This window comes from Anoplopoma fimbria, chromosome 18 (genome assembly GCF_027596085.1).
Source record: "Anoplopoma fimbria isolate UVic2021 breed Golden Eagle Sablefish chromosome 18, Afim_UVic_2022, whole genome shotgun sequence".
Taxonomy (NCBI): domain Eukaryota; kingdom Metazoa; phylum Chordata; class Actinopteri; order Perciformes; family Anoplopomatidae; genus Anoplopoma; species Anoplopoma fimbria.
In genome coordinates this window covers 1,268,862-1,283,861 of record NC_072466.1, presented here as the reverse complement: position 1 = coordinate 1,283,861, position 15,000 = coordinate 1,268,862, and the positions used below count along the sequence as shown (strand labels likewise).

At 39.3% G+C, this 15,000-nt stretch overlaps 1 protein-coding gene across 2 annotated transcripts; it reads left to right on the top strand.

Annotated features, from left to right (window-relative positions):
- Positions 1-6,990: 6,990 nt before the first annotated feature.
- Positions 6,991-10,794, top strand: LOC129107275 (transcription factor Adf-1-like). 2 transcript variants are annotated; one of them, XM_054618722.1, is made up of 3 exons: positions 6,991-7,173; positions 8,672-8,944; positions 9,811-10,794. In XM_054618722.1, the coding sequence occupies exons 1-3, from the start codon at positions 7,044-7,046 to the stop codon at positions 10,488-10,490; spliced, it is 1,083 nt and encodes a 360-aa protein (XP_054474697.1). In that variant the 5' UTR covers positions 6,991-7,043; the 3' UTR covers positions 10,491-10,794. The 2 variants fall into 2 exon arrangements, with proteins under 2 accessions (XP_054474697.1, XP_054474698.1); XM_054618723.1 differs by having other exon boundaries at positions 6,992-7,173; positions 9,814-10,793.
- The last annotated feature ends 4,206 nt before the right edge of the window (positions 10,795-15,000 follow it).

The window sequence follows — 15,000 nt, the reverse complement described above, 5'->3', positions numbered from 1 at the left end:
TTTTATTTATATTTATTTCTTAGTTAATTTCTATAGAATGGATTGGTTTTACAAAATTATTTAAATATCTTGTTTTATTTTTATTTATTTTATTTCTTAGTTAACTTCTATAGAATGGATTGGTTTTAGTAAATTATTTAAATATCTTATTTTTATTTATTTTATTTCTTAGTTAACTTCTATAGAATGGATTGGTTTTACTAAATTATTTAAATATCTTATTTGTTTTATTCATTTTATTTCTCAGTTGTTTGTTTTTGTTGTCTATATTTATATATATTGTTAATGTTTCAAACTTAATTACAAGGCTGCAGGTCTCTCTCTCTCACATCAAATTTACTTAAAATGGGTCAATAAAATGATGTTTCCTTGTGCTGACATTTTAAATATCCCAGATATTCCGTATCATAGCAACCACACCCAGAAAAAGGAACTTAAATTAATGCAAAGTACTGACAGCAAGTCAAGAGAAAGAATAATTACAATACAAAATATATGGAACTAATATATAATATTTACAGCTCGTACAGCAAATGATAATTGAGTTAAGCAGATTTTATTTTTTATTTAATTGAATTAGTTAGATGTTAAACTGTATGTGGGGGATTCACCAAAAATGGAGAAGCATCTCTAGAGGTGCTCACCCTGCATCTTCACAATCACTTAGTCAATACTCTTTTAAGTCTGTAAACCAACTCAACTTTCATTTAAAGCAATTAAACTCACTTTATAACTCTTCAGAAGTTGGACTTCATGAGGAAATAAACTTTAAATGAATGCAGCTTTAAAACTGAACTGGCTGAAACACCGTCTTAAGTCCTGTGGCAGTATCTCGCTCATGTTCCTTTAAACCATGTTTGACTAGATGGGTATTGGATTTGTCTAAACATTTTATTTAAATGTCACCAAATTGCCTCTTAAGTCAAAAAATAGAACTATTACAATGAAAAAATATGGATATAATATATAATATTTACAGTTCTTACAGCAAATAATAATTGAGTTAAGCAGAGTTTATTATTTAAATTAAACATTTTATTTAATTGAATCAGTTAGATGTTACACTGTATGTGAGGGAACCGGAGAACCCGGAGAAAACCCTTTCCTGCCTCCTCAGTAGTCCACACACAAACTGAGAATGGTTTGGGAATTGAACCCTCACCTTCTAGCTGTGTGTGGACCACTGAGGAGGCCCTGAGAGCTGGAGTCCTGCCCCACATGTCGGGCTCCACTGGTCTCCGGCCCTCCATGATGAAGGGCGGAGGACAGCGGAGGAGACCTGGATGTGAGGCAGGACTGGAGCTCTTTGTCCTATTCTAGTTATTTTTGTTTTCAATATTGAATGAATGTGGGAGAAACCGGAGCACCCGGAGTAAACCCTAACGAGACCCGCCCCCTACAGGACGCCGTCCGTATTCCTGCACATGCAGATGTTGGTGATGGCTGGCCCACGGAGGAGAAGAACCTGCAGATGCTGCTGCTCTTCTTGTGTTGCGTCTGGAGGCGGTCTTTGATGGCGGAGGCGATGTAGTTCAGGAGTGCCGGATCTCCTAATTTCATGGAGAGCAGCACCATCTCCGCACTGCCCTGCTTCTTGCAAAGGTCCTTGAAGATGTTCTTGTCCAGGTTCTTGAAGGTCTTCGCGGTGGGATCGAAGTTGACGGCCTTGACCTCCGCCCACGTCGTCTCCAACAGACGGTCGATGATGTCCTCGGGGTCCGCGACGGTCCAGTTCACCTTGGTTTTCCTGAATGCCCGTGAGACCAGCATCTCCACGACGATCTTGACGGCCATTTTCCTCTTCGGTTCCCGCACAATTGTGCCCGGCGGATGTTCAGCACGAGTCCATGAGGGAACCTCCACCTCGACGACAGCGACCGGCGCCTTCGTTGGTGGCGGCGACACTTTTGGTGGCGGCGACACTTTTGGTGGCGGCGACACTTTTGGTGCCGGCAACACTTTTGGTGCCGGCGACTCGGGTCCCTTTAAAGCGAGGGTCATCTTCTTTGTGAGCCCGTCGACCTGGGTGTTCTGCCACCACCTCATCAGAGTCAGGAAGTTCCTCACTTTGGCTCGTATCTCGGCGAACATGTCGGTGTGACGCGGTTGAAAGATTTCCGCGCTGCCAGAGTCCCTTCTCAGAAGTGCTTCTGGGATGATCTCTGGCCCGTCTGTCATGCGTTTGTAGATGAAAACGCTCAGCTGATGTGTTAACGTCACAGCATTACGTCTCGACAGGTTCCTGTACTTATGGGTAACCACTTCAGCCTGTGGTGTTTCCTCATCTGCCGTCATAAACTGAGTGATGATCCCAGGTACGACCATCAGTATGTCGGAGCCGCTCTCATCTTTAGACTCCTTGGTGAACTTGGCCTTCAGTTGGGTCATCATGCGAACCAACAACGCTTTGGCGAAGTTCCTGGTGAAACAGGTCTTGAGTTTGCTTCCTGTTTTTGTCTTGGACGGCTCGCTCTCCGGTTCGTGGATCGTCTCCTCTCGTCTCTCCAGTTCTTCTAAGAGGTCTGGATCGACTTCGATCTCCAGAGAGCTGCCAGACTGCCTCTCTTCATGATCACTGTCGGACATTTCATCCCAGAAAGGCTGAATGAACTCTCTCATCTCATTCTTGATCTTTTCTTGGAGAGATTGGGGTTTTTCAGTCTTAGTCCTGGTGTCTGATCCTGGTCTGATGTCCTCAATGTCAAAGACTTCTGGTGATGATTCCAGTAATCTGTCACCAATGTCTGAGTCTTCGTCGTCGTCAGAGTCTTCTGGTTCTGGTGTCCAAGATAAATCACAGTCTGGTAACGGAGAGCGCCTATCAAGTGGGGCCTGCTGGACGTGGATCTGGATTGACTTTATGGGACTTAACCTCCTGCGTGGTTGTGGTGTGAGCAAGGTCTTCATCTTATCTATGAACCCCTTGATCATTTTGGAGACCAGTCCAAGCATCTTGTTGAGTCTTCCGGGGGCAGTGATGTGCTCCGTTGAAGCGTCCTGAAGAGCAGAGACGCCGGATCGGACGCTGTCCGTGACCTCCTTTGCGATCAGGCCCGCTAAGCGTTCTGCGCTGGGACTCTGGACTTGGTCCCTGACGTCCAGAGCGGCTTTGAAACCCTCCGTCACGATGTCGCCAAGACTGGACTTGACGCATTCCTCCGTCACCTCGACGTTTTTGTTCCTAATGGCTGCCAGGAAGGCTTTGGCCAACGTGGTGATGATCTCCAGGAGCAGCTCCGCCATCAGGAACTTGCTGGTGTCGTCCGGGGAGCCTGATTTCAACAGTCCCCACTGATCAGGCGTCAACCTTTTAAAGAAGGACTCGATCAGCGGGCTGACTGTCGACCTGACCACCGGCATCTCTTCTCTCTGTGGTGATTGTGACCGACTCATGGTGAACTATTGTTATTGTTATTACTGTTATTATTAATGTTATTAATGTTATTAATATTACTAATAGTATTAATGTTATTAACACTATTCCTGTTATTATAAGGGGTTCTGGGGTTCCTCGGGGAGCTCCTGTCTTCTCCTGCTGGTCTCTTGAAGAACTGCTGCTGAATGAGCTGGAGCTCTGGTGACTCATCAGTCAGAGTTCTGTCTCTGGGTCACATCAAAGAATCAAAGCCGCTTTGGAACCGTGACGTCACTGATCACAGACTGCTACGTCAGCAGCGCTGAAACCGAAACAAACCGTTGTCGGGGCAACGACGGCGCCGACATGTGACAGCTGATCCTCATGGAAAAGTTACTTTTTTTTTTTTTTTTTTTTTTAACTAATCTGATAATTATTTTGGTTTAATTTTAGCTAAAATGAAGAAATTTCATGAATATAAATGTGAATATTTAATACTTCATAAAGCCAGGTTCCAAATGTTCATTTTGTTGACATATTAAGAGTCAGAAGGTTTTAATAAGAGACATTTATTTTATTTAAATCAGAAAATACTGTTAACAGCCATGAAATACAAATAAAAATGTCTTAATGTTTTTTATATATAAATAAATGTATAAATCAGGCTTGTATTTCTGATAATTTGACTCAAAACAACTTTATTTATAAATGTCCACTAAAATAATTAATCATATCAATCACATAATATGCTGGAAACCAGTTGATATTTAGCCGATGTTAAGTTGATCGAATTACCCAAAAAATAAAACTATATTTGATTTATCATTATATATATATTGTGTGTGAAGCGAGCACAGATGTGATGTTTGTGTCTTGATGTCTGTTAAATTAATCTCAGCTGAGGATCCAAGTTTGGTTTGTTCTGAACAGAGGAATGTTGTACCAGCGTGTTATGTTGTCCGTGAACATTTAATATCTTTGCTACCGTTAAAATAAAAATCAGACACGTTTTATGTATATCAATATATTTCACTGTTTAATCTTTACAACAATCATGAAGCTGTATCTTTGTTTTCTTCACGTAAAGATTTATGCTATTTAACATCCACACTATGATTAATAATTCATATTTAAAAATAGAAATGAGTCACAAGAGGGCTTTTATTATAAAACAGCACAAAAGAAAGTGAGAAAGGAGAAGTTACAGTATCGTAAAAATGCAGAAAACAAACTCCTTTGTAGGTGAATATATTTTTTATGTTAAAGTCCACAATTATAAGATCCGTACAGTATTTATAAAAATGTAAAATATATTTTGTGTTCACTGAAAACTCGTAGCACCAAACTCGGCCTCGTGTAGAAACTGCTGCATCTTGGTTCTGACCCACGACTGTTTCTCAGCAGGAAGTCTCCTCATGGCCGGAGCCAAGCTCAGTAAAAACAGGGTGACATGGTCTCTCTGAGCCTCCCGGGCCTCCATCCTCCTCAGGTAGTTTCTAATGTTTATAACTATAACAGTTCTGCTTAGTTATATTCATATTTCAATGCAAGTTCATAATAATAAAAAAAAAAAATAGTAATTTTAATACATTCATAAATAAATGATTTATTACGTCATGAGATAATTTGCATATTATTTCCCCCAAAAAATAAAAAAAAAAAATAGTTTCTAATGTTAATAATTACAACTATAACAGTTCTGCTTAGTTATATTCACATTTCAATGTAAGTTCATAATAATAAAAAAAAATAAAAAATAGTAATTTTAATACATTCATAAATAAATTATTCATGAATTTATTACGTCATGAGATAATTTGCATATTATTCCAAAAAAAAATAAAAAAATAGTTTCTAATGTTAATAATTATAACTATAACAGTTCTGCTTAGTTATATTCATATTTCAATGTAAGTTCATAATAACAAAAAAAGAATAATAACAATTTTAATACATTCATAAATAAATTATTTATTACGTCATGAGATAATTTGCATATTATTCCATAAAAATAAAAAAATAGTTTCTAATGTTTATAATTATAACTATAACAGTTCTGCTTAGTTATATTCATATTTCAAAAATTAAAAATAATAATTTTAATACATTCATAAATACATTATTCATAAATAATGTATTTATGAATAATGTATTTATGAATGTATTAAATTATTATTTTAAATGTTTTGTTATTATGAACTTAGATTGAAATATGAATATAACTAAGCAGAACTGTTATAGTTATAATTATAAACATTAGAAACTATTTTTTAATTTTTTTAACAATGCAACAAGTTATTACGTCATGAGATAATTTGCATATTATTCCCCCAAAAAAAAAAATAGTTTCTAATGTTAATAATTATAACTATAACAGTTCTGCTTAGTTATATTCATATTTCAATGTAAGTTAATAATAATAATAAAAAATAAAAAATAGTAATTTTAATACATTCATAAATAAATTATTTCAATGTAAGTTCATAACAAAAAACAATAATTTTAATACATTCATAAATAAATTATTCATGAATGCAATAGTGAGTTATTACGTCATGAGATAATTTGCATATTATTCCCCCAAAAATAAAAAAATAGTTTCTAATGTTTATAATTATAACTATAACAGTTCTGCTTAGTTATATTCATATTTCAATGTAAGTTCATAATAACAAAAATAAAAAATAGTAATTTTAATACATTCATAAATAAATTATTTCAATGTAAGTTCATAATAACAAAAAAAAATAATAATTTTAATACATTCATAAATAAATTATTATGAATGCAACGAGTTATTACATCATGAGATAATTTGCATATTATTCCCCCCAAAAAATAAAAAAAATAGTTTCTAATAGTTTATAATATAAAGTTCTTAGTTAATTATATTTCAAAAAATAATAAATAATAATAATTTTAATACATTCATAAATACATTATTCATGAACTTACGTCATGAGATAATTTGCATATTATTCCAAAAAAAATAAAAAAATAGTTTCTAATGTTTATAACTATAACAGTTCTGCTTAGTTATATATTATACATACATATTTCAATGTAAGTTCATAATAATAAAAAATAAAAAAAAATAAAAATAATAATTTTAATACATTCATAAATACATTATTCATGAATGCAACGAGTTATTTGCATATTATTCCATAAAAAAATAAAAAAATAGTTTCTAATGTTTATAACTATAACTATAACAGTTCTGCTTAGTTATATTCATATTTCAATGCAAGTTCATAATAACAAAAAATAAAAAAAATAATTTCAATACATTCATAAATACATTATATATTTATTATTATTTTTTTATCATGAGATAATTTGCATATTATTCCCCCCCCAAAAAAATAGTAATAGTATATGCAAGTTCATAATAACAAAAAAAAGAATAATAATAATTTTAATACATTCATAAATACATTATTCATGAATGCAACGAGTTATTTGCATATTATTCCATAAAAAATAAAAAAAAATAGTTTCTAATGTTTATAACTATAACAGTTCTGCTTAGTTATATTTATATTTCAATCCAAATTCATAATAACAAAAAATAAAATAAAATAAAATAAACCGTGACCGGAAGCGGAAGCGTCTTCTTCTTCTTCTTCTTCTTCTTCTTCTCGTGTTTCCGGCGCCGCCCCGGAGGCTGAGCAGCAGCAGCCTGACGATGGAGCACAAGCTGATCCTGGCGGTGTCCGGCTTCCCGAGTCTCTACGACACCAACTCCCCGACCTACCGGGACCTGAACATGCGGGCCGACTCCTGGAGACACGTGTCCGAGCTCGTCGGGGTCCCCGGTGAGCCTCCCTGTACGGCGTCCAGTGACGTCACGTGTTTGTTCCTCCAGGTGACGAGCACAAAGAGTGTTAAAAAAGATCAAAACAATAGAGGGTCCGTCCCCTAATGCCGTCCGGGCTCCGCCTCCGGGCACATTGGTTCCTACTGAAAGACGTGTTCTTTAAAAGCGGGTTAATTTGTTTGTAAAGGTTTATTAATTCATTAAAGCATCTGCACACTGTAACCATTGAGTTTGTCATTTGGAATATTACATTGTTATCAGCTAAATGTACTTAAACTAAAGTAAAATACTCCTTTTATGAGCAGAACAATGAGTGTTTTGCTGTAATTGTATTATAAGCATGTTCCTGCTGTAGGTGGAGCTGGTTTTAACTTTTATACACACTGTTTGGTAGTTAAATCTAGTTTATGTACAAAAATATGATGAACTTGAAACATTTGTCAAGTTTTAAATATAAAATCCAAATCTGCAAAGTAACTAAAGTTTATCAGATTAATGTTGCGAGTAAAAAGTGAAAGATTTCCTTCTCAAATGTAATCTGGAACAAAGTATTTGAATGCATAGATTTCTCTCTGTATTACCATTATGGTCTTTTATTGGGTTTATTTATTTGTTTTCTTAAAGGACCTTGAAGGAAACAGAAATATCCAATATCTGATGAAAGCAATGCTTCCAAAACTCATCTGTTTATTGGAGTAAATGGAATAAGAGACATATCAATCAATTGAATATGTTCAGAGATATGAGGTGCAACAGTTAATTGATTAGTTGTAAACGATCAAATTAATCGACAACTATTTTTATTATCAAATATTATTATATATATTATCTGGAATGTATTTTTCAGAATTGTGTTTGTAGTCAATGGAGAGGAAATGTAATTCACCTTTTTCTCCATGAATGTAGCAACAGACACTAATGTAAAATGTATAAATATTGCAATACTTTCATCAGCTGGCTTTAGGCTCAATCACCATTATGTTACCTCCTTCAGCGATGGATTGTGACTAAACAAACATTTATTTAAATGAAAATCTGTGTGTAGTTTTTCAAGAAAAGAAAGTTGAAATTCTCTGCCTTCAGTTTCTTAAATGTGAACATTTTCTGGTTTCTTTGCTCCTCTGTGACAGAAAACTCGATTTCTTTATCCTGAATTCGACAAAACAACATTTAAGGACGTCATCTCGGGCTTTGGGAAACACTGATCGAGTTGCAGCCTAAAGTCTAAATGTTTTATACATCTTCTTTCATCTCAAAGAGATCAAACATCTGGATACATTAAAGATTCTAATTGAAATGTGTTTGATCTCGCTCCAGGGTTAGGGTTAGGGTTAGTGCGGCTGCATAACCTCCTCCATGTGTGTGTTCATGGTGGTTCATTTGTGTGTTTTTATTGGAGCTTAATGGCTCTAAAGAAGAAGAAGAGATATCAGGCTTTGGATTTAAAACAAATCTAATGTTGAATCTGCAGTAATCCTCCTTCCTGTGTTCATTAGAGTCCGAATGCAGGAGGAAGTGGAAGACGCTGAGGGACCAACACCGGAGGGAGAGGCAGCGGGAGAAGGACCGGCGTGAGAGCGGCATCGGGCTCTTTAACTACAGGCCGTGGAGATACTCGGCCATTTTGTCCTTTTTGAACCCGTTCATCGATGCCAGAGCCGCAGGCTGCAACGGCTGGGCTCTGGACCCGCAGCCCTCCCAGCTCCACGCCTCTGAAATGGGCTGCAGCACGACCACCGAAACACGGAGCGACGACGAGGAGAATTACGGTTTGTACATAAATAGGGATAGTATCCATACTGTGACTCCCATTCATACTGCTTATCGGTTCTTTTCTATTATTTAGTGAGAATAAAAGACAATTAACTTAGAAAATAATTTATATTTCTTTATTATTCTTGTTTGTAAACAAATAGTCTTTCTTGAGCAGCAATACAAACAGTTCCAAAATCTCTAAAACACATTCTCAGCTGATCAATAACCTCAGTGATGATCTTTGATTGATGACCCTGTTCTTCTAATCAGACTATCGTTACCTGCAGTGGACGAGGATGGACGGCTGATCTCCAATCAGTAGAACACTGATCATTACTGCAGACTGATGTTCTGCTTGTTGTCCAGATGTTGAGATAAACTGCTGCTGTTTCCTCCTGAACTTGTGAGGCTTTTATTGAGTTTGAGACAACGAGAGTTCTCAGAGTCTACTGGAGGAACATGTGGAACCACGTTGGATCTTTGTGTTCTCTCTGACATGATGTGAGTCTCACAGAGTAGAGACAGAGAGAGGGAATGTTGAGAGGACATCTCACTACAAAACCTCTAAAGTACCGACGGCATAAATCCTAGCTCCGGACCGCATTCAATATCTGTGTTTTTACTCATTTCGAACCAGGTTTCAGGGGGAATCTCTATACATAACCATGTCTAGAATTATTTCCCCAAAATGTGTTTAAGGCTGCAGAGACAGTCTTTGGAATGTTTCCCAGATTCAAAAGACGTTTCATTGGAGCTTCGACTGAACATCCTTTACAGGGAGGCACCTTTTCCTTCATTCTTGGCCGATAGCGATGTTCTTTTTCTTTCAATCACAGCTCTGGGATGAAAATAAAATGTCTTTGTTTTTAATCTGTCTCAGCAGACATCTCTGTGGGCGATGCCACAACAACAACGACATCCTCCTCCTCTGAGTTCATTCACAGGAAGCGTCCGTCTTCCGCCAGCAGAGACGCCATCGCGTTCAAAGAAGCGAAGATGGAGGTGACCTCTGAGAGCGCCGCCAGAGACGACTGTGTGCAGATGCAGCAGCACGATAACATGAAGGAACTGTTCGAGGTGATGATGCAGTCCGTCACGTCTCTGGCCGCGTCCTTAGCCTCTTCGCACTCTTCCTCGCAGCCCTCGGATCAGTCGTTGCCTCCCGCTCACTTCTCACCTGCAGCGCCGCCGTCCTGCACCACCTCCAGGCTCAACCACTTGAAAACGGAGGAGCCGGAGGCCGAGGTGGTGGAGCTGCTGGACGACCAAACAGACGAGGAGGAGGAGGAGGAGGAGGCGTGCGGCGCCACGGCGTCCACCAGGCCGACCCGGGCCAAGAGGAAGAGCAGCGACAGCCTGCTGGAGGAGTACCTGAGGAGGATGGAGGCCCGGGAGGCTCAGAGAGACCGGGACCTGGACCAGAGAGACCATGTCACCCTGTTTTTACTGAGCTTGGCTCCGGCCATGAGGAGACTTCCTGCTGAGAAACAGTCGTGGGTCAGAACCAAGATGCAGCAGTTTCTACACGAGGCCGAGTTTGGTGCTACGAGTTTTCAGTGAACACAAAATATATTTTACATTTTTATAAATACTGTACGGATCTTATAATTGTGGACTTTAACATAAAAAATATATTCACCTACAAAGGAGTTTGTTTTCTGCATTTTTACGATACTGTAACTTCTCCTTTCTCACTTTCTTTTGTGCTGTTTTATAATAAAAGCCCTCTTGTGACTCATTTCTATTTTTAAATATGAATTATTAATCATAGTGTGGATGTTAAATAGCATAAATCTTTACGTGAAGAAAACAAAGAGATACAGCTTCATGATTGTTGTAAAGATTAAACAGTGAAATATATTGATATATATATAAAACATGTGTCTGATTTTTATTTTAACGGTAGCAAAGATATTAAATGTTCACGGACAACATAACACGCTGGTACAACATTCCTCTGTTCAGAACAAACCAAACTTGGATCCTCAGCTGAGATTAATTTAACAGACATCAAGACACAAACATCACATCTGTACTCGCTTCACACACAATATATATATAATGATAAATCAAATATAGTTTTATTTTTTGGGTAATTCAATCAACTTAACATCGGCTAAATATCAACTGGTTTCCAGCATATTATGTGATTGATATGATTAATTATTTTAGTGGACATTTATAAATAAAGTTGTTTTGAGTCAAATTATCAGAAATACAAGCCTGATTTATACATTTATTTATATATAAAAAACATTAAGACATTTTTATTTGTATTTCATGGCTGTTAACAGTATTTTCTGATTTAAATAAAATAAATGTCTCTTATTAAAACCTTCTGACTCTTAATATGTCAACAAAATAAAAACATTTGGAACCTGGCTTTATGAAGTATTAAATATTCACATTTATATTCATGAAATATCTTCATTTTAGCTAAAAAATTAAACCAAAATAATTATCAGATTAGTTAAAAAAATAAAATAAAAAAGTAACTTTTCATGAGGATCAGCTGTCACATGTCGGCGCCGTCGTTGCCCCGACAACGGTTTGTTTCGGTTTCAGCGCTGCTGACGTAGCAGTCTGTGATCAGTGACGTCACGGTTCCAAAGCGGCTTTGATTCTTTGATGTGACCCAGAGACAGAACTCTGACTGATGAGTCACCAGAGCTCCAGCTCATTCAGCAGCAGTTCTTCAAGAGACCAGCAGGAGAAGACAGGAGCTCCCCGAGGAACCCCAGAACCCCTTATAATAACAGGAATAGTGTTAATAACATTAATACTATTAGTAATATTAATAACATTAATAACATTAATAATAACAGTAATAACAATAACAATAGTTCACCATGAGTCGGTCACAATCACCACAGAGAGAAGAGATGCCGGTGGTCAGGTCGACAGTCAGCCCGCTGATCGAGTCCTTCTTTAAAAGGTTGACGCCTGATCAGTGGGGACTGTTGAAATCAGGCTCCCCGGACGACACCAGCAAGTTCCTGATGGCGGAGCTGCTCCTGGAGATCATCACCACGTTGGCCAAAGCCTTCCTGGCAGCCATTAGGAACAAAAACGTCGAGGTGACGGAGGAATGCGTCAAGTCCAGTCTTGGCGACATCGTGACGGAGGGTTTCAAAGCCGCTCTGGACGTCAGGGACCAAGTCCAGAGTCCCAGCGCAGAACGCTTAGCGGGCCTGATCGCAAAGGAGGTCACGGACAGCGTCCGATCCGGCGTCTCTGCTCTTCAGGACGCTTCAACGGAGCACATCACTGCCCCCGGAAGACTCAACAAGATGCTTGGACTGGTCTCCAAAATGATCAAGGGGTTCATAGATAAGATGAAGACCTTGCTCACACCACAACCACGCAGGAGGTTAAGTCCCATAAAGTCAATCCAGATCCACGTCCAGCAGGCCCCACTTGATAGGCGCTCTCCGTTACCAGACTGTGATTTATCTTGGACACCAGAACCAGAAGACTCTGACGACGACGAAGACTCAGACATTGGTGACAGATTACTGGAATCATCACCAGAAGTCTTTGACATTGAGGACATCAGACCAGGATCAGACACCAGGACTAAGACTGAAAAACCCCAATCTCTCCAAGAAAAGATCAAGAATGAGATGAGAGAGTTCATTCAGCCTTTCTGGGATGAAATGTCCGACAGTGATCATGAAGAGAGGCAGTCTGGCAGCTCTCTGGAGATCGAAGTCGATCCAGACCTCTTAGAAGAACTGGAGAGACGAGAGGAGACGATCCACGAACCGGAGAGCGAGCCGTCCAAGACAAAAACAGGAAGCAAACTCAAGACCTGTTTCACCAGGAACTTCGCCAAAGCGTTGTTGGTTCGCATGATGACCCAACTGAAGGCCAAGTTCACCAAGGAGTCTAAAGATGAGAGCGGCTCCGACATACTGATGGTCGTACCTGGGATCATCACTCAGTTTATGACGGCAGATGAGGAAACACCACAGGCTGAAGTGGTTACCCATAAGTACAGGAACCTGTCGAGACGTAATGCTGTGACGTTAACACATCAGCTGAGCGTTTTCATCTACAAACGCATGACAGACGGGCCAGAGATCATCCCAGAAGCACTTCTGAGAAGGGACTCTGGCAGCGCGGAAATCTTTCAACCGCGTCACACCGACATGTTCGCCGAGATACGAGCCAAAGTGAGGAACTTCCTGACTCTGATGAGGTGGTGGCAGAACACCCAGGTCGACGGGCTCACAAAGAAGATGACCCTCGCTTTAAAGGGACCCGAGTCGCCGGCACCAAAAGTGTTGCCGGCACCAAAAGTGTCGCCGCCACCAAAAGTGTCGCCGCCACCAAAAGTGTCGCCGCCACCAACGAAGGCGCCGGTCGCTGTCGTCGAGGTGGAGGTTCCCTCATGGACTCGTGCTGAACATCCGCCGGGCACAATTGTGCGGGAACCGAAGAGGAAAATGGCCGTCAAGATCGTCGTGGAGATGCTGGTCTCACGGGCATTCAGGAAAACCAAGGTGAACTGGACCGTCGCGGACCCCGAGGACATCATCGACCGTCTGTTGGAGACGACGTGGGCGGAGGTCAAGGCCGTCAACTTCGATCCCACCGCGAAGACCTTCAAGAACCTGGACAAGAACATCTTCAAGGACCTTTGCAAGAAGCAGGGCAGTGCGGAGATGGTGCTGCTCTCCATGAAATTAGGAGATCCGGCACTCCTGAACTACATCGCCTCCGCCATCAAAGACCGCCTCCAGACGCAACACAAGAAGAGCAGCAGCATCTGCAGGTTCTTCTCCTCCGTGGGCCGAGCCATCACCAACATCTGCATGTGCAGGAATACGGACGGCGTCCTGTAGGGGGCGGGTCTCGTTAGGGTTTACTCCGGGTGCTCCGGTTTCTCCCACATTCATTCAATATTGAAAACAAAAATAACTAGAATAGGACAAAGAGCTCCAGTCCTGCCTCACATCCAGGTCTCCTCCGCTGTCCTCCGCCCTTCATCATGGAGGGCCGGAGACCAGTGGAGCCCGACATGTGGGGCAGGACTCCAGCTCTCAGGGCCTCCTCAGTGGTCCACACACAGCTAGAAGGTGAGGGTTCAATTCCCAAACCATTCTCAGTTTGTGTGTGGACTACTGAGGAGGCAGGAAAGGGTTTTCTCCGGGTTCTCCGGTTCCCTCACATACAGTGTAACATCTAACTGATTCAATTAAATAAAATGTTTAATTTAAATAATAAACTCTGCTTAACTCAATTATTATTTGCTGTAAGAACTGTAAATATTATATATTATATCCATATTTTTCATTGTAATAGTTCTATTTCTTGACTTAAGAGGCAATTTGGTGACATTTAAATAAAATGTTTAGACAAATCCAATACCCATCTAGTCAAACATGGTTTAAAGGAACATGAGCGAGATACTGCCACAGGACTTAAGACGGTGTTTCAGCCAGTTCAGTTTTAAAGCTGCATTCATTTAAAGTTTATTTCCTCATGAAGTCCAACTTCTGAAGAGTTATAAAGTGAGTTTAATTGCTTTAAATGAAAGTTGAGTTGGTTTACAGACTTAAAAGAGTATTGACTAAGTGATTGTGAAGATGCAGGGTGAACACCTCTAGAGATGCTTCTCCATTTTTGGTGAATCCCCCACATACAGTTTAACATCTAACTAATTCAATTAAATAAAAAATAAAAAAATAAAATCTGCTTAACTCAATTATCATTTGCTGTACGAGCTGTAAATATTATATATTAGTTCCATATATTTTGTATTGTAATTATTCTTTCTCTTGACTTGCTGTCAGTACTTTGCATTAATTTAAGTTCCTTTTTTGGGTGTGGTTGCTATGATACGGAATATCTGGGATATTTAAAATGTCAGCACAAGGAAACATCATTTTATTGACCCATTTTACAGTTTTTCACAATTGTTAACACACGTTTCTCAAAACAATAACGGCTTTCTCAAAACTGCACACACAAAACTGAAAACCTCACACACAAAATGCTAAACCTGACACTCCCTTTGCAAGATGACTCTTTGCCATCAAATCTCTTAACTGTTCACAAAATGGAA